Below are 20,772 nucleotides of genomic sequence, written 5' to 3'. Positions count from 1 at the left end.
ACTAACTAGGATAAATATGTGCGGATATTTCGACAACTGTTATGGCCATTCTGGGGTATCCTGGCTGAATATCAATCTGGAGTGCCAGGATTTTGAGCTGTTTTGGACATGACAAGGGAGGAATGGAAGGGTGCTAGCAAATGCATTCTTGTAGAGGTTTATAGAGCCACTGGCCCTCTGAGGCTCTTCCTAAGAGAGCTATCAAAACGGTTATGAAGATAAGTTCGTTTACTCTTCTGCCCCAAAGAGGTATTTTTTTCTTTTTTCTTTTCTTTTTCTTTCTTTCTTTTTTTTTTTTTTTGAGAAATCCTCAATGATAAGTACTGCGCTGAGTGCTGAAATACGAAGGTGAATAGATTTTTGTCTTTGGTGAGTAGATTTAGAGAGATGGTTCTATAAAGCAAGAGTTTCCTACACAAACAGGAGTTGGTGAAATTGGAGACCGATACTCCAGAAAGTGCTAAAATACTTGAAAGTCTGAAAGAGCATGAGGCCTTTGAAAACACCCTGTGCCTCAAGCGGCCTCAGCTTGGGCTGTGTCTGGAGGGGAAGATCCTGGAGGAGTGAAGTGTAGGACCCATAAAGGTCCTGCATGTCAAGTGCATCGATCTTTTTCCCTGTAGCTGGTAGAGAGTTGCTGAATAAGTTTAAACCTGCAGGTGCCGTGGTAAGGTTTGTGCTGTAGAAAAACTACTCTTAATATCTTCGTATGTGCGCTTGGGTGCAATCGATATATCTCCCTGGGGCTTTTCGAATGTTTGGATAACTCTGTGCTGAACAATTCTTAAGTGGTTTTTGACCTCAAAACTGGATACTTCAGCAAATATGGGAAAAGTGACAGAAAGAGGTCTTTCTGTTTACTAAGCCCGATGGTAGTGGTCTTTCACAAAAGCACGGTGATCATTGGGTCTGTGTTAGATATCTAAATGGTCATTTTGTGTCTGAATAATATTTTGTGCAACATCATCAATTTTAAGGAGCATCCCTGAGACATTCTTATGGGAATGTTTTCCCTTAGAACGCTAACTATGACAGACTTGCTTTGTGCTCCCATGATGTCAGACTCAGACTTTGATAGAAGATGTACAGATAAAATTGGAAGTCGCGTCACAGAAATCAAACTAAAGACTTAAAAAACGGCCTCCTAGACATACCCTTTCCTTTTTTTCAGCTGCCCCAAGACAGTGCATTGAACTTTACTTTGATGAAAAGTACTCTATTGAGCCGTCTTGGGAGTGCAAATTTGATCATATTGAAGTTCGAGATGGACCTTTCGGATTTTCTCCAATAATTGGACGTTTTTGTGGACAACAAAACCCACCTGTAATAAAATCCAGTGGAAGATTTCTATGGATTAAATTTTTCGCTGATGGAGAGCTGGAATCTATGGGATTTTCAGCTCGATACAATTTCACACCTGGTAAGTAAGGGTTTGTTTGTTTGTTTGTTTGTTTTTTCATACAATTATTTTTCTCTTCCTTAGTTTTCTGTCCTCATAGTAGAAGAACATTTGTAAGACGGCTTCATAGGTGTTCAAAGAATTTTCTAGTTCTATTCAACATCACACCTACAGTGCTTTCTCTTTTCATTTTGTAAGGAAATGAAATTTCCTGAACGGAAAATAAATTTTCCTTAAAATTTAGCCTCCACTAGAGGTGAAGTGTAGTGACTCAGGGGTCTGTATGATCATCAGGAGCACAGTTAATTAAATGGACTTCCATTATGCTGAAATGTGTAATTTGAGAGGTGACTTGTAATAAAGAAACTAATTACAGTATACATTGAATCCCTATAAACTTGAAAAGACAATTGTAGTGTAAAATGTATCCATCTAAATGATCTTTGGAGAACCTGAATAAAAAATTCTTTTGTTCTGAAAATTATAATTTTTAAGGCAAATGGATCTTAGCATAAAGCAGTCTAATCCCTTTTTAGAAATGCAAATTCCTAACAGTTGTGATGAAAGCCAGAGGCCCTTAGCAGCCAAATATTCATTTGCTGCAGACATTATCCGTCATTATATAATTATTCATCCTGGGTCCATTTTCCTTTTCACCTGCTAATATTGAAAAAAAAAAAAGGTCTATGATGTTGACTGGCTCACTTGATGATGAGTTGTCATTTATTACAATAAAAATTGGTTATCACCTTTTAAATTGCAGCGTCAGGCTGAAGCGATTTGAGATTTGATGAAGTACAGTCCTTCTTTTTTAATGGAAAGATGACTCAAACTTACCTGAAGCGCATTATTTCTATATGATTGCATATATTTTTAGTTTGTGTGGGTTGCTTTACTGAGGCGGTAACAGGCATAGGTGACATTGGAAGATGCGTAAAATTTGTTGGAGTTTCTATTCCATGTTACACAGGTAACGTTAAGAGCAGGGTTCTGCTGCTCAGGTTAAGCGCTAAAACTTTAAAAATCATTAATATGAGATTAATGATGACTTTCGTTATGATATTATGGTTTATGTCGACTAGGTCATGCATTGATAGCGTTGTACGTATCGACCTCAAGCATTAGGAATGTTTTTATAGTATCACTAGGAGATATTGTGGTTTTAATTGTGCTTTGTTGATACTGGATCCTTCAGAGAAAGCAGGAGTATTTCACCCTGGCGATCAGACTAGCTTGATGTGCTCCAAAAAGTTGCAGACGGGGGCGCCTGGGTGGCGCAGTCGGTTAAGCGTCCGACTTCAGCCAGGTCACGATCTCGCGGTCCGGGAGTTCGAGCCCCACGTCAGGCTCTGGGCTGATGGCTCGGAGCCTGGAGCCTGTTTCCGATTCTGTGTCTCCCTCTCTCTCTGCCCCTCCCCCGTTCATGCTCTGTCTCTCTCTGTCCCAAAAATAAATAAACATTGAAAAAAAAATTAAAAAAAAAAAAAGAAAAAAGTTGCAGACGCTGAGATTACTTTAACTAGTGCTTGAGTGGTGAATGGAAATACATTTTTTTTTTCTTAACGGATAATTTTGGGTATAGCCAGGACTTAAAGATAGCTCTAGGTTTTTGTACGTTATATTTTCATCCTGGGATTGGAGATCAGGGGGATAGTGTCTAGGACTTAAGACTCAGGTTGTATAAAGTTGTCGGGTCCACTTTATCAGCGTAAGCGAGGCTATCCACATTTCTAGCTCTGCCGGAGATAACATAAATGGTGGAGCCCAGTCTGCTTTTCCAAGAGTTTTAAAAAGCCACTGTGTTCCCTGTGCAATGTTCTTTGTGCCTTGTTTCTGTAGAGCCCCTTTTACTTTATCTGTATACAAAAGGGGATTTCACTGCCACGAAGGACTGGATCAGAAAGGAACGAAAGGAGATGGTTCCATGAAATTGAGGATGAGTTACGGATGGACTGAGGCTTCTGTTTCCACTCAGATAAAGGAGAGTAAACTAAGGGCAGGGGGAGGCGCACACTTGGCATATGAAGGAACAGTAGGACCATAAAAGGGAGACTTGTAAAACTTCCATGACTGCAGACTCTGACGTTCCGTGGCCCAAGGCCATTGCCTGAGTGGCACAGTAATCTGCTACTCATTCCATAAAGAGCCAGTATTGAGGAAGCCAATTAGTTAATGAAAGAGGAAGGGGGCAGGGATTAGTAATCATTTAGACAGCGTTTAGGGAATAGGGGGTCAGGCAGGCTTCGGTTTAATTTGGGTTAATTTGGACTGGGGACGATGCTTTAAGTGGTGATTTGGCGAAACTAAAGCCATAGAGTTCCTGAAGTCAACGTCATGACTTAAAGTCGAAAGCCTTGCCGCAATCACCAAGGCGTCCAAATGGACCACGCATTGGAGGGGAGAGCCCCGCCCACCAGGTCACTTGCAGAGCTGGACCCCAGCACAGCTGTGAGGAACACTGGTTTGGGGACACCATCTGGCCTCAGCCCTGGCTTTCTTATTTCTGGCTTGCTGTAAACTGTGGACATGATGATCCTTAATGTTCGGTGCCTCAGTATTTCAGTTGATAAAATAGGGACAATACTGACCACCTGTTTTTTGGATTGCTTGAACACTGGCCGCCTGCCAACCCATGCATCCTTGTGGATTTTTCACTTCAAATATGAGATCTCAACTATCAGTAGCTATTGTTTTTATTAATTTGATCATGTGTTGTTTAAGAACAAAGTAGGGATTGACATCGTTTATTGGGAGAACAAGTATCCCTGAATTTTTCATTTACAACTGCTCTTTCTCTGCTTTGCGGAGTGAATGTGCGAAACTAGTACCTGTAAGATGTTACTTTTCCTTGTTAGCTTGTTTATGTGGGTCTAGGCCTCCTTGTGGGGGTTATAGTTATGTGTGATGGCAAGTCATCAAAATCGTCAAAGAAGAAATAGCAGTGGGAAGGCCAGGTGGTCTTTATTATTGTTATGAATTTACTACGATCTGGAATCTCAGTCTTAATTTATAGTCTCAGAAACTTGAAGTCAACACACTGAGAATGTACTCACATTTAGGAATTAATCATATCAACCAAGCTAAAAAGGCTGAATATACATATGTCTGTGTACACGTTGGTACACACACACACACACACGTACACATGTGTAAAAATATATGTATGCCTTTTTAATAAGAATGCTTCAAATCACACAGCCCAGTTTTTCTTGTAAGCAAACATACACACATGCGGTCCAGTTTATAATCAGAAGATTGTGTAGTGAGTGTGGGATGCAAATATTAAAGCTTAATTATATAAATGCCTGTTGAATCGCTCCCAGCTAAGGTACTTGATGATTTATCTTGGTAGCATGGAGAGATTTTTCGGGGGTGCTCCACATCTCAGACCGCCGTGGGCCAGCTCCCCTGTTCTGTCTCTGCTTTCATCCTGCTGGAGTGGGACGCGAGTTTGTGTCAGCTCTTGTTTCAAAATTTGTGTCTATTTCTTAATATCTGAGTCTCTGACTTTTCTTCCTGTACGGCTTTAAAAAAAACAGCCTTTTAGTTTGGGACTCTTATGTTCCTAGTAGCTCTGCTTCTGGACTGGTGGTGGATGGGAGCTAGCTTCCTGGAGGTCATGTGTGGATATGCAGTGTAGGAGGGCAGAGCCAGGGACGATGCCATGGAAACACTCTTAAAGGGGTATTTCCGGGGCACCCGGGTGGCTCAGTCGGTTGAGCATCAGACTCATGATCTTGGCTCAGGTCATGATCCCAGGGTCCTCAGATTGAGCCCCGCGTTGGGCTCAGTGCTGATTGAACAGAGCCTGCTTGGGATTCTCTCTCTCTCTCTCTCTCTCTCTCTCTCTCTCTTGCTCTCTCTCTCCCTCTGTCCCTCTCTCTCTTTCACACTCTGTCTTTCCTTAAAAAAAAAGGGCAGGGGGTATTTCCTATATCTCGTGACACATTGAACTAGTCCTCACTTTTTATTTCATGGATTATGGCTACTTTTGGATACTGTGTCAGTGCCCAGGCCACAGAGCACTGATGAGTCACCTAGGGAGTAGTTGAGCACACATAGGGTTGTGAGGGTGGGCAACATGACACAGGAGTCTGGTCCTGGGATCTGCAGAAACCAGGGACAAGGGTGAGGCCTGGAGAAGGGCAAAGGGGCCTCACTGATACTCTCCCACTTCTGAGAAGAGGGATGAGTTCAGAATCCCTGAAAATGTTAAAAGCCACATGATGGGAAGTTTGGTAGCCCACAGATAATTTAGTGAGAAAACATAGAAAAGTGCTCATAGTAATAAAATGATATCGTTTTCTCATTTATAGGACATTTTTTTTTAATCTTAAAGATTTAAATCAAATGTCCTGCAGAAAAATGAATAATGATTAGCCTAGGTGGGGGGTGGAGAAGAACGAGGAAGAATTGAACGGGCCCAGATGGAGATACAGTGAAAATTTATTAGCACTATTATTAACACTTTCATTTTTGAAAAGGAGGCTGTATTTTTTGGTACTACTTAGACAAATACAAGTACTCAAGCTAAAAAAAAAAAAGAGACAATACTGTAGTTGGTAATTTTTAAATGAGTTTTCAGAGCAGAGGAATACCCTTTCTGTGTAATCCACATTTTTTTAAACTCAAACTGAGAATGCTTTCCGCGTAGAAAATAATTCTCCCTTACAGTACAGCCAGCTGCCTACATGCTTCAGTGTTCTTTACCCCTGGAAAGTATAAACAAAGGAGAAACCTGTAACATCTGCTCTGTGCCCAGCCCAGTAGCATTAGGAGGGACTTTATTCAATCTTAAGGAAGAAAAACATGCAGGATGCTATCTCTTGGGGAAAGTAATCCTTCCAATCTCTATTTAGGAACAGCTATCTTTTGTGAGCTTTGAACTTTCCTTTCTAGTGGAGACATCTTCTGCTAATCACAGGCATATAATGTAATGTTTGTGAAATCTTCCTCTTTTGCCGATCTTTTTTTCTGAGCTGGTTTTATGAAACACACCCTCTACATGCCCTATGAGAGAGGTGCGGTAGTCAGGTGCTGCCATGGAAGGGAGTGGTGTTGTTAAATATATTGCAATTATTATGATACTTTGTACTTAAACAGAAGCTTTCATCTGAGAGCTCAGAGTGTTTGAGGAACATTCTGCCCAATTCCTAGCTTCCTCTTAGACTCCAAGCCGATTGACATCAAAGGCAATGGAAAAGACGCAGTGCAGTGCAGTGATTTAAACTGAGTGTTCTAAGATTTCTATGCATGTTAAATGAAATATATTATTAGGTAAAATATTGTCATGGACTCGATGTTATTTTAATTATCCAGTGTGGTGCTTTTCTTCTTATTTGAAATGTGAATGCATGTGTGAGTATTAGCCATATCGACAGCTCCCAAATTTTCTTCTCTACATAATCAGAGTTCTGATACATGGTTTGGTAAGAAAGAAAAAAAAATAAGTGCTTACATCTATTTATCTATATCATTTTCTCAATAACTGAATTTTAATTTTGCACTAAGAGCTGAAAGAATAAAAGGCTGAAGTTGAAAGAAGGACTTGATTTGATTAATACAAGATTGAATGAGTTTAGATCAGATAGCATTGTGTGGTCTTTCTATTATATTTACACTGTAGACCCGAAATAGTCTAAATTCAGCACAGCAAAGGCTGTCAGACAGAAAAGTTATGAAACAGAGTCACAGTTCCTCTTTTATTTTACTGAGGAACCATTGACATGTAACATTGTGTTAATTTCAGATGTACAACATAATGATTTGATATTTGTATACACTGGGAAATGATGATGATAAGACTAGTTTCCCCATCACCATATACAGTTATATAATATGCAATACATTATTATTGACTACTGTCCCCGTGGTATACATTACATCCCTATGACTCATTTATTTTATGACTGGAAGTTCATACCTCTTGATCCCCTTCTCAAATGTCACCCCCCCCCCAAATCCCCTCCCCATCCGCCCCCCACCCCCGGCAACCATTAATTTGTCCTTTGCTTCTGTGAGTTGGGTTTTATTTTATTTTATTGTGTTTTTTTTTTGAATACACACATAAGTGAAATCATACAGTATTTGTCTTTCTGTGTCTGATTTACTTCAGGTAGGTTAATGCCCTTAAGGTCCATTCATGTTATCACAAATGGCAAGATCTCATTCTTTTTATGGCTGAGTAGTATTCCACTGTGTGTGTGTGTGTGTGTGTGTGTGTGTGTGTGTGTGTGTGTGAGTATTTGAATTCATCTTCTTTATGACATACATAATTTTATAATGTTATATATACATGTATACACACACACATATATACAATCTTCTTTATCCATTCATTCACTGATGGACACTTAGGTTGTTTCCATTTCTTGCCTATTATAATCAATGCTGCAAGGAACATAGAGGTGTATATGTTTTCAAATTAGTGTTTTTGTTTTCTTTGAATAAATACCCCGAGGTGCATAGCTAGATCATATGGTAGTTCTATTTTTAGTTTTTTGAGGAACCTCCATACCGTTTGCCACAGAGGCTGAACCAATTTATATTCCTGTCAACACCAACTGTTTTTATTTCTTATCTTTTGGATAATAGCAAGTCTTGGAGATGTGAGATGCTATCCCATGGTGGTTTTGATTTGCGTTTCCCTGATAATTAGTGACGTTGGACATCTTTTTATGTTGGCCATCTGTATGTCTTCTTTGGAAAAATGTCTCTTCAGATCCTCTGCCCATGTAAAAAAATCAGATTATTTGTTTTTTGTTATTGAGTTGTATGATCTCTTTATATATTTTGTGTATTAACCCTTTATCAGATACATGATTTGAAAATAGCTTCTCCTAACCCAGAGCTTGCTTTTTTATGTTGTTGATGGTTACTTTACTGTGCAGAAGGTTTTTCGTTTGATACAATTCCATTTGTTTATTTTTGCCTTTGTTGCCATTGCCTTTGGAGTCAGAGCCAAAAAAAAAAAAAATCACCAAAGATTACGTCAAGGGATTTACTACCTATGTTTTATTCTAGGAGGTTGTATGATTTCTGGGCATATATTTGAGTCTGTAATCCATTTTGAACCACTTTTTGTGTGTGGTGTAAGAGAAGGGTCCAGTTGCTTTCTTGTGTGTGGCTGTCCCATTTTCCCAGCCCCATTTATTGAAGGACTGTCCTTTCCCCATTGTATATTCTTGCCTCTGTCATAAGTTAATTGACTGTATATGTGTGAGTTCATTTCTGGGCTCTCTGTTCTGTTTCTTGATCTGTGTGTCTGTTTCTATGCCGACGCTATGTTGTTTTGATTACTATAGCTTTGTAACGCAGTTTGAAATTAAGGACTGTGGTGCCTTCAGCTTTGTTTTTATTCTCGAGATTTCTTGGGCTGTTTGGGACCTTTGTGGTTCATAGGAATTTTAGGATTATGTGTTCTCTTTCTCTGAAAAACGCCAGTGGGATTTTGATAAGGAGTTCATTGAATGGATAGGTTACTTCGGCTGATATGGATATTTTAACAATATAAGTTATTCCAATCCATAAGCACAGAATATCTTTCCATTTATTTGTGTCTTCAGTTTGTTTCATCAATGTCTTGTAGTTTTCAGTGTATAGGGCTTTCACCTCCTTGGATAAATTAATTCCTAGCTATTTTTTTGAAGCAATTATGAAGGGTTTTTTTCTTAATTTATCTTTCTGACAGTGTGTTGTTGGTGTATAAAAATGCAACAGATTTTCTTATTAAGTTTGTATGCTGTGACTTTACTATGTTCATTAATTAGTTCTAACGGTTTTTTGGTGGAGTTTTCAGCACTTTCCGTGTATACAATTATGTTGCCCTCCAGTAGTGACAGTTTCATTTCTTCCTTTCCAATTCGGATGCCTTTTATTTCTTCTTTTGCTCCAGATAAGACTTACAACACAATGTTGAATAAAAATGGAAAGAGTGGGCCTTCTTGTCCTGTTCCCAATCTTACAGGAAAGGCTTTTGGCTTTTAACCATCGAGTATGATGTTAGCTGTGGGTTTGTCATATAGAGCTTTTAGTATGTTGATGTACATTCCCTCTTTACTTGCTTTGTTAAGAGATTTTATCATAAGTGGATGTTGCATTTTGTCATGTGCTTTTTCTGCATCTTTTTGAGATGATCATATAATTTTTATGCTTTATTTTGTTAATGTGGTGAACTATATGGATTGGTTTGTGGACATCGAACCATCCTTACAACCCTGGGATAAATCTCGCTTGGGCATGTTATATACCGATCATTTTTACTTAATTCAGTTTGCTAATATTTTGTTGAGGATTTTGCACTTGTGTTCATCAGGGATAATGACTTTTAATTTTTTCTTTCTTTCTCTTTGTTTCTTTCTTTCTTTGTTTCCTTGTTTGTTTGTTTCCTTCCTTCCTTCCTTCCTCCCTCCCTCCCTCCCTCCCTCCCTCCCTCTGTGCCTCCCTCTTCTTTCTTTCTTTCTTTCTTTCTTTCTTTCTTTCTTTCTTTTCTCCTTTTTTTTTCTTTTGTGGGGTGTCCTAGTCTCGTTTTGATTTTAGGGTAATACTGGCCTCATAAAATCAGTTAGCATTTCCTCCTCTTCAATTTTTTGGAAGATAGATATAAAATCTTCTTTGAATGTTTAGTAGAATTCACCATCTGGTCTTGGATCTTCCTTCATTGAGAGGTTTTTGATTACTGATTCCCTCTCCTTGCTAGTGATTGGTCAGTACAGATTTTTTACTTCATGATTCCATCTTGGAAGACTGTATGTTTTTAGGAATTTATCCATTTCTTCTAGGGTGCCCAATTTGTTGGTGTATGACTATGCACGGTAGTCTTTTATGATCTTTTGTATTTCTTTGGTCACTTGTAATTTCCTCTCTTTCATTTCAGATTTTTATTTGAGCCCTCATTCTTTTTTCTTTGTGAATAGAGTTAAAGGTTGATCCATTTTATTTGTCTTTTCAAAGAACTAGCTCCCAGAAATGATTGCTCTTTTCTCTGGTCTTTTTAGTCTTTTTTCATTTATTTCTACTCTGATTCTATTATTTCCTTTCTTCTGCTAATGTGGGGCTTCATTTGATCTTCTTTTTCTAGTTCTTTAGGCGTTAACATTAGATTGGTTATTTGAAATTTTTCTTTTTTTTAAATTTTTTAATGTTCTATTTATTTTTGAGAGAGAGAGAGAGACAGAATGTGAGTGGGTTAGGGGCAGAGAGAGAGGGAGACACAGAAGCTGAAGCAGGACACAGCACAGAGCCATCAACACAGAGCCCGATGCGGGGCTCGAACTCATGAACCGCGAGATCATGACCTGGACTCCCAACCGACTGAGCCCCCCAGGCACCCCTGAAATTTTTCTTGTTTCTTAAAATACACCTGAATTACTATGAGCTCTTAGAACTGCTCTTACTGCATCCAATTGAATTTGGTAAGTTGTATTTTCATGTTCATTTGTTGCAAGGTAGTTTTCGATTTCTTTTTTTGACCCATCGTTGTTCAGTAGCATGCTGTTTAATCGCCTCGTGTCTGTGATTTTTCCAGTTTTCTTTCTGTGATTGATTTTCGGCTTCATACATTTTGGGTCAGAAAAGATGCTTGATTTGTTTTTAATCTTCTTAAATTTATTGAGACTTGTTTTGTTGTTCTTTTCTATTCTTTGCTTCTTTTCTTGTTCTCTTCTGTTGTGGCTCCATGTCTTTCTTTGGTGGGATGCTCAGATTTCATTCTTAGTATCTTTCGTGGCTCTGTAGGTTTTTGCCTTGTGATTACCGTGAAACATACATATCAGTTCATAGGTACCAGTCTATTTTAAGTTGAGAGCAAGCTGAGTTTGAATGCATCCTGAAGCTCTGTGTGTATACTCTTCTCTATGCTTTGTGTTTTTGATGTCGCATTTTACATCTTTTTATTTTCTGTATCCCTTACCTAATGGTTGTAGTTAAGGTTATTCCTACTACTTTTGTCTTCTAACCTTCATATGCTAACTTTATAAGTTGTCTATGGCTTTTAGTTTTACCAGTAAGGTTTTTAATTTTATGTTTTTTTGCTACTAATTAACTCTATTCATTTTCTGCTTAAAGAAGTCCCTTTAACATTTCTTACGAGGCCAATTTAGTGGTGGTGAACTCTCTTAGTTTTTAAGGAAAACTTGGTATCTCTCCCTCAATTCGGAATGATAGCCTTGCTGGATAGAGTGTTCCTGGTTAGAAGTTCTTTGCTTTCAGTACTTTGAACAGAACATGACAGGCTCTTCTGGCCTACAGAGTTTCTGCTGAAAAATCTGTGGGTAGTTTTGCAGACATTCCCTTGTATGTGATAAGTTGTTTTCTCTTGCTGCTTCTGAGATTCTTTCTTATCTTTTGCTTTTGAGATGTAACTATGATGTGTCACGGTGTTGATCTCTTTGGGATCATCTTATTTGGGATTCTCTGGGACTCCTGGACCTGGATGTCTGTTTCTTACAGCCCTTTGGGCCTCTTGGATGTAAGCCCCGTTGATTTTTAAAGGCAGATGTTTCGGAGGCTCATCTCTCCGGTGCAGGTCCCAGGGGCTGGGATGCCTGATGTAGGGCTCAGGCTTCGTGTTCCTCAGTGATACATCCTGTATCTGTGAGATTCCTCCTGCTCGTGCATTGCTGTGCTTGGGGGGGTTTTGGGTGAAATCATATCTCTGCTGCTTCTACCTTTCTTAATATGGCCTCTTTATCCTCTATTGTAGAGGACCTGTCCCAGAAGTTTTCAGGTCTTTTTCAGAGAGAATTGTTCTGTATGTGACTGTCGACTTGATGTGTCCCTGGGAGAGGTGAGTTCAGGGTCTTCGTATGACATCATCTTGCACCACATCTCACATTTTTTGGGGGGGGGTGCTTATTTTTTAAGAAATCGAATTTACAACTTGCGAGTCACAGAAGTGACAAAAATTTTAAGTGTGCAGTGGGTCCCAGGATATTCGTGCGGGGGCAGTTTTACCCCTCCCTCGCTCCCACCTAGCCCATGACTTGGTTAATCTGATCTGTACAATACAGGGGTTAGGGGGAAGAATGAGGAATGAAGAGAGAGACAAAATGCTGTTTGGGCTCGGTGGGTGTTCAGGAGAGAAGTTGAGAGTGGGAGAGAGGATTTCCAGGATTAGCTGCCATCTGTGCAGAGAATACTGGAAGCAGTAACAAAGGAGAAGGAAGACTTTTACGAAGTTTCCTGTACAGAAAGAACGACTTCTTCCACTTCGTTCCTGGAGAGGCAGAGAAAAACGTTTTAAGTTGTTTATATTTATTTAGGGGTTAGTTGCTGGCACATGATTTTGAACATGCTACCTCTGGGACTGGACCGTGTGGAGACTCAGGCGTATTTCTGTTGTAGATGTTTCTTTTCTTTAGATCTGCAAGACTCCTTGGAATTCACCTCATTCTGCCTTTTCGTTTCATAGATGAAGATACCAAAGGTCTTGATAAAATCTGCTGCCCAGGTTGATGACTCTGTGTAGAGGTTAAGTTACTCCTTGTTTGTCTATTATATAACAATTATGCTGATGCACCTTCTTCAAAGGGTAGAGATTATGACTTTAATTACATCACATACTGCAAGCACTTTTAGTACCGTTATAGTAGGAAGTTTAATTAAGGGGGAATACTGCATCCCTCACATTTTACCAGGAACCAGTGCTTGGATTTAAAAATCCATCTTTTTCGTGCTGTCTAAAATGTCTTTCGATGCACAATGACCCAAGAGACCCTGAACGAGTTGCCTCTGCCCCCTCTACCTGCATGAAAGACACTGCCCTTTCCACCCATCTGAGCCTGAAGTGTGTGATTCATTTCCTGTGCTCGAATATCTGCGATGACTGACACGCTCAGTTGCGTGCAGAATGCTCTCATGACTTGAAATCTGAGGCCCACAAGCTAAATACTCCAGGGAGATCTTCAGTGTCTCTCTCCCAGGGCTCCCACAATTCTTCTCGTTCCTAATGCTTGTCTCGTTGACCTTTTCTTGTAAAGCTAGTTGGTTCCAGGCATCAGCACCATTATTTCTCTGGGGCTGCTGTATACAGTTGTGCACATTAAGGACCCTCAGTTGAAGGAGAAGGAAGGGCAGATCCCACTTACATTCAGACCCCTGGGGGCAGAGCTGTGTCCTGAAATCAATTCCACTTATTAATTTGCACAAAGGCTTCATAGGGACTGGCTGAGGCCATGCCTCGATCGAGCGTAACATTACCTCTGTACCCACACAGTAGTCCCAACGTCAAAGGACCAGCCTCCACCTTTCACTTAAATAGTCCTAGAGACTATTTTCTAGAGATAAATCTTATCATCTAAGCAAGGGGAACATTTAAAACACAAAGCAAAAGGAAGAAATAAAGCATATGTTTTCTCTCCATTTTGCATTGTCACGGCTTGGGGAGAGGCGGGGTGTCTGTAGTCACTCAGCTTCTTGGTAATCTAGAAAACTCTACCATTTAACTTACCATTGTATATTAAGAAGTATGCATTTCAGATTCCAAACATCTGATGTATTTTGCCTAAGAAAATATTATTACCTAATTTTTTAAACATTTTCTTTCATAACAATTTGTATATAGTTTGGAGCTTGTTGTTATTTTATTTTTATGCAAAAAATCAAGGAATTTTCAGGACAGCAACCCAGCATTATTAGTTTCTGGACCAAAAGTGTCTCCTTATTTTAGAATTTGTATGCCATTATAGCTCCTTATGTATAGCTCATGCAACTATTTTTTACATTATTTTTTAAGTCTATTTATTTATTTATTGAGAGAGAGAGAGAGAGAGAGAGAGAGAGAGAGAGACCGTGAGCAGGGTAGGGCCAGAGAGAGAGAGGGAGAGAGAATCTCAAGTAGGCTTTGTGCTATCAGCAGAGAGCCCAACGCCAGGCTCAACGTCACGAACCCTTGAGGTCACGACCTGAGCCAAAGTCAAGAGTCCGACATTTAATCGACTGAGCCACCCAGGTGTCCCTCATGCAGCTGTTCTTGAAGTGAATGCACAGAATAACAGTTTTCACCAGGCTGTTTTTGCTGTTACATTTATTCAGCAAATGTGCTGTAAAAATGCAGTAAATATAAGATACATATGCTTGTATATGTACATATACTTGTATGTATACTTGTATGTATATGTACTTGTATACTTGTATCTTAAGATACATATGCCTGTAGAAATTCAGTATATACAAGGCTCTATCTTCCATACAATGAGTTTATAGTTTATAAGAAAACAAAAATCAGATAGACTGTAGTAGACAGAGTCATGTCCCTATCTCCTCCTCCCTCCAAAAAGAGATGTTTATGACCTAATCCCTGGAATCTGTGAATATATTTGGTTACTTGGCAATGGGAATCAAGATAATAGATTGGATCAAGGATACAAAGATTACTTTAATACAGGGACATTAACTTGGATTATCTGGGAGGGCCTGGTATAATCACCAAAGTTTTCAGCGTGAAAGAGGGAGGCTGAAAAGTCAGTGTCAGAGCCATGTGATGGAAGAAAGAATCCAATGCCATTTCCGGCCTTAAAGGTGCAGGAAAGGCCCATCAGCCAAGGAGTGTGGGAGCCTCTAAAAACTGGAAAAGGCAAGGAATGGATTTTCCCCTCGAGCCTGCAGAAAGGATAAAAAGGCTTTGCCGTCACATGGATTTCAACCCAGTGAGACTCATTTTCGATTTTTGACATTCAGAACTGTAACACAATACATCTGTGTTGTTGAAATCCCTAAGTTCATAGTAGTTTGTTACATCAGCAGTGGAAACAGATAGAGATGTCATGCCTGAGAGTAGAATGCTGCTGTACAAACTCATCTGAAAAAATGTGGACGTGGTTTTGCAACTGGGCAGTGAGCAAAAGCTGGGAGAATTTCGAGGAGAAGCATGATAGAAAAAGCTTCTCCTGCCTTAAACAGACTGTTAAGAGGTGCATGGATAACAACTTGGCCAAGGAGGACTCACAAGGAAATGAAGAGTATTGCACATAAAGCATATATGCCTTAAGGAATACGTACGTCATCATAAGCAAACTGCTGGTTGAAACACCGATGTTCAAGGTGCCAATCTTGAGGACTCGGAAGGAAATGAGGAAGGTGTCCTTGGAAACAGGAGGAATAGAATTTCTTGTTGTGTTGAGTCAGAGAGATTAGCAGAATTGTGTCCTGGGGTCCTGTGGAAAGCAGGACTTGGGTGTTTAACTGAGGAGATCTCCAAGCAAAGTGTTGAAGGTTCAGCCTGGCTCCTTCCTTCTCATGCTTTAGGAAAACACAAGAGGGAAGAGACTGTTTCAAGAACGAACTTTTAAACCAAAAGTAATTGAGGCTTAATGACTTGCTAGGTTACGAGCAATTCCAAAATTAAGAGATTCACTGCCTATTGAAATTTAGGGCATCTTGGGATGGGGTTGGAAAAACATGCGGTAGGGAGAAAAATGAAGGTATGGCTGGGCAACCTTTTGCTAACCCTGTGGAAAGATAAAAACATCAAAATATTCAGTCTCATAAAAGGCTCTTTCAAATGATTAAGTGTGTGACTCATAAATCTCTTCAGTCATCTCAGCAAAGCCAAAAATAGAGATGGGATTATCTAGAAAAGACCTGTGGAGGAGACTCTTGGCTAATGGAGTGAATCTCGTGAATAAACAGGAGACCCATGAGGTGGTTGAAGATGTTACATCAGCAGAAATGGTGCCATCTTGAACTTCAGGTCTTGAGATGGGATGAAATGAAAGGAAATGGTCAGTTCCCCAAATATCTACAGGTGACAGACAGGCTGATAAAACTCCTCAGCTACACACGTTCTACTTTCCATGAAAAAGGAAGGCTGATTCAGATGGACGGCCCCAAGCCCAGAGCATGGAGACTTGAGCCCAGAGGTAGAGTTAAGAAACACAGAGGATAATTTCCAGGCCCTTGAAGCCAAGTGGAATTTTCCATATGGATTTCATGGTTGCTTGGGACTGTTGGAATTCCTTTTCCTTTCATTTTCTCCCTTTTTGAAAAGAAATGTCTATAAATGTTACTGTATGTCTCCCTCACTGTTGTGTTTTTGGAACGAGTAAGATGTTTCTTCTTGAGTTCAAGGTTCACAGATAGAATGTGTACCCAGTGCCTCATCCGTACCTGCCTGAAATGATGCAGGTGTTGAGCTGCTGGGATTTGGACTTTGAGTTGATGCTATAACGGGCTGAAACTTTTGGGTGTCTTGGGATGGAATGAATGTATTTTGCATGTGGGATGGACTTGAATCTTGGTGGGCCACGAACTAGACCATGATAAGAAGAATAATGGCCCACAAAGGTGTCTACATCCAGAAATCTGGAACCTGAGAATATGGTGTGTTACATGGCAAAGGGAAATTAAGGTTGTGGATAGAATTAAAGTTGCGAATCAGCTGATCCAAAGATAGGGAAATTATCTCAGATGATCTGGATGGGTCCACTGTAATCATAAGGGTCCTTCCATACAGAAGAGGGAGGCGGAAGAATTGGTGTTGGAGTGATATAATGCTCATGAGGAAGACTCAAGTGGCCATTGTTGGCTCTGAATGTGGAAGGTGTCCGTGAGCCAAGGAATGTGGAAATCCTCTAGAAGCTGAAAAAGGCAAGGAACGGATTCTCTCCTAGAGCGTGCAGCAAAGGAACACAGCCCTGCCAACACGTTGATGTTAACTCAGTAAGATCCATTTCAGACTTGACATCCAGAGCTATAAGATGAGAAATATGTGTTGAAGACACTAAGTTTGTGATAATTTGTTACGGGAGCAAAAGGAAACCAATAATTTAGCATGTCACTAATTTTTTCAAAAGGTGTTTTTTGGAATTTGGGAAGTGATGTCGAAAGTACGCAAAGGGAGGGCGCCCGGCTGGCTCAGTGGGAAGATCATGTGACTCTTGATCCTGGGGTTGTTAAGTTCAAGCCCCACGTTGGGTGCTGAGATCACTTCAAAATAAAATCTTGAAAGAAAGGAAGTAAGTAAGCGATGTAAGAATTCACTGTCGAGATGAAGAACATAGTACTTTTTGATTCTATCAGTTCAAAATTTTAAAATACATTTTGGTCAAAATGCAGACTACCCAAGCCTTTCCGCTTGACTTTCCTACACACAAATTGATACTCTCTTTTTATGTGGATGTATCCATATGTGTGTGTGTGTGTGTGTGTGTGTGTATGTGAATGCCATCTTTATGCATAAATATGGCTGAAACCCCAACAAAATAATGACTTGCAACCCTTCCCAAAGATGTGCATGGGATGGTGGTATTTTTGTTGGTGGTAATAATAGCTATTTGTAGAACCTGGCACTCTTGAAGCCTCTGCCTCTTCACGGTGTATCTGCCTGATGTCTCTGCTTCAAAAGGGCTGCGCTGTCTGTTCCTGCTTGCTCCGCTGGCCGGCTTCCCACCATTTCCACGGCTGTGCTGAGATGCTTGAAATTCTGCTTCAGTACATCCTTATGGCATTTTCCCTTCCCAGCGACTCCCAGACACTTCACTTCCACTAGACTACCACAAAGAATTACAGAGTGATTATAATCCAGTAGGACTCTCCACCATCAGCAAGGCACGTACCCACCAAAGAACGAAATTTGACTTCTTTAAGCAGGAAGACGTATTAGTCATAAATATGTCACTTCTGTTCTGTTCTCCGTTGATCATAACCCAAATCAGAAGACTGTGTTATTCCCTGGGAACGTCTCTTCTGAAATTTGCACTTCAAAGCCCCAAGGAGGTTCTCTAAGTGATTCAGAGAGAAGAGGGATACAGAAATCGGTACTACCTTAACCCCGCCCCAGATGCTATTATGCCTGCTGATGCAGTCAGAGGGGAAAGTGTAGCACATTTGGCGGGCAAACAAAGTGGAATTGGTAGAATGGCCAGTGGCTGTGCTGATGGAACTAGGAAAGAAGACGGTTGTCATGACGATGGTGGGTAAAGTCTGAAGTTGAGGGTTTCCCCGGGCATTGCGGTGAATTCAACTTTGCAGAGACCTTCTGCCATAGATCATTGGTTAACTGGTGAGAAAAGCCTTCCCGGTTTTGGATGCATGTGTATTTCACTTCCTTTTAACGATAGTTTGCAAAGTGTATTTCTATCTCCCTTTCACATTGAAAAGAAAACGATCATCTGAAAAGTAATACAGCCATGCTTCTTTTTTGCTGACAACTGTTTTTACCTTTTGTACTATTTGTTACTTTCTTGGATTCTTCCTCTGCTTCTGCCTATCACCCAGTCTTTCTAGCTTTTTTTGTTTTGTTTTGTTTTGTTTTCCATTTACCTGCAGTGGCTGTGTACCTCTTTCCCTGACCTCTCCCTGGCGAATGTGTCTCCCAGTTCGTCTTACCTAACCCCCTTCTCTAGGCTGTCGAGTCTCTGGGCTCTGTATTGTCCTTCTTGACCTGCTGGCCCCATCTGTATTTATTTATTTATTTATTTATTTATTTATTTATTTATTTAATTTATATCCTGGTTTCCTTCCACATTTTCTAGAAAAGAAAATCCGGGTACTATTTCCATCTGAACCGTTTATGAACCCTTAATAGAGGAGAAATGTAGCAATTATATAAATAAATATGGTAGTTTTCTGTTCGAAATGTCAGGGTTGGCATTTATGTTCATGGTGCTAAGCTTTTTGCTGCCGAGCTCGAATTAGATACAGTTTTTCATTTAACAGCAACTTACATGTTCTATTCTAGAACATAAAGTAATCCACAATGAAAACCAACGTTCTGTTAAGGTAAAGCTGCTCAAAAAATGTGATTTGGTATGGGATGCCTGGGTGATTCAGTAGATCAAGTGTCTGTCTCTCAGTTTCACCTCAGGTCATGCTCTCATGGTTTTGTGAGTTCGAGCCCCAGGTGGGGGTCTGCGCTGACAGTGTGGAGCCTGCTTGGGAGTCTCTCTCTCCCTCTCTCTCTGCCCTTCCCCTGCTCATGCTTTGTCTGTCTCTCTCAAAATAAATAAGTAAAAGTCAAATTTTTTAGAAATGTGATTTGGTATGTTTTTCTGATTATCTTTGGATGAAATATTCCTTTATGCCTAAAAGTATCCATGTTCTAGAGAAGTTCCTCTCTGGTTTCAAACTGTTTTCAATATAACTTACATTTCTTCATCAGGGAAAAAAAATTACTAATAATTGAAGCTGTCATTTTAATACATATTGAACTAAAAAGAATTTATTTGGGGTCTTTCTCTTAAAATATATCGGAAGCTACTCATTTCCTTTCAAAGACTATTAGAATATGCCAAATCATTGCCATAGTCTATTTGTATATGTCTTTAGTTTTCCATTTCTTCCTACATCCATTTTTATCAGTTTTTTCATAATTTCATACAGCATATGAACTTGCGTGTATGTCTACACAAAAAATAGTTTTACGAAACATGGTCATAGTGCTAGACTATTATCTGAGTTCAAATTCTGGCAGTTTGCTTAATCTCTTAGCTGCAGTGTCCTCATGAGATCGCATTTGACCCATTATCATTACAGATTTTGCTACCTAAGGATACCGTCAAAATACTGACATTACTTCTCCCATGGCGTGATACTCGTCAAGATCACATCTAACGATGTGATCACCTGGTTCATTATTTCATTATTCCTTATTTCACAGATTAATTCAACGGCAATAAAAGATTACTGACCCTGACCCATAATTGGTCCACACGTGCCCTATCCTAAATACTGAGACATGAGATTAAGATTCAGATTCTATTTTCATGGAGCTTGCGGTGTACTTGAGAAATAATATTTATACCCAATGTGATGAATGCCATGGATAAGTAGGGGAGCCACTCGATGTGACATGAACCGTAGCTCCATCATGCCCCTGTAGACTTCATTACAGCAACATTCCTTCTCTCTGTTTATATCCACCTTCTTAAAAGGAAGAACTTTGGTGTGCCCCTTTAAATTTCCAGTGCCTTATCAGCGCCTAGCATTCACTGACACTTACTGACATTTATATGAACGAAATACCCAGATGTGTTATTGAATGGATGAGTGAATGAGTGGAGGTGAGTAATCCGGGAAGGTAGGGGTAAGACACCAGGTACAGAAAAGTTGGTAAACTGTATAGCAGGTATTCAGACCCTTCAGAAAGTAGACGGGTGACTTGGAAAGGAGAAGAGTTGAGATAAGATCAGCAGAATAATCTGATTCGGATGCCAAAGGCTCTGTAAGCTGTGTCCATGGACACAAACACAACTTCAGGAGAAGTGAGGAATGTACTACTATTTTAAATCGAATCGCAGTGGATGGATGGAGCAGAGAGAGAAAAGAAGACCAGAAAATTAAGATAAAACAATGCAGGCACTGCAAGTAGGACATTGCGAGAGCCAAGAAGGGAGTAGTGTGTGGGACGCTATAACGGAAGAGCAAATTTGAAGTCA

The 20,772-nt window shown here is 39.9% G+C and overlaps 1 protein-coding gene across 13 annotated transcripts in view; it reads left to right on the top strand.

Moving 5' to 3' along the window:
• Positions 1-20,772, top strand: part of NETO1 (neuropilin and tolloid like 1) — a 131,186-nt gene that overhangs the window by 8,463 nt on the left and 101,951 nt on the right. For all 13 annotated transcript variants that reach the window (XM_045041205.1, XM_045041206.1, XM_045041204.1 and 10 more), the window contains exon 4: positions 1,172-1,420. In XM_045041205.1, the coding sequence (XP_044897140.1) occupies positions 1,172-1,420 (249 nt within the window). The remainder of the gene's footprint in view (positions 1-1,171; positions 1,421-20,772) is intronic.

The sequence above is a fragment of the Felis catus genome, chromosome D3 (assembly GCF_018350175.1).
Source record: "Felis catus isolate Fca126 chromosome D3, F.catus_Fca126_mat1.0, whole genome shotgun sequence".
Lineage (NCBI taxonomy): Eukaryota > Metazoa > Chordata > Mammalia > Carnivora > Felidae > Felis > Felis catus.
The sequence above is the reverse complement of the archived record's forward strand: the minus strand, read 5'-3'. Positions and strand labels throughout refer to the sequence as shown.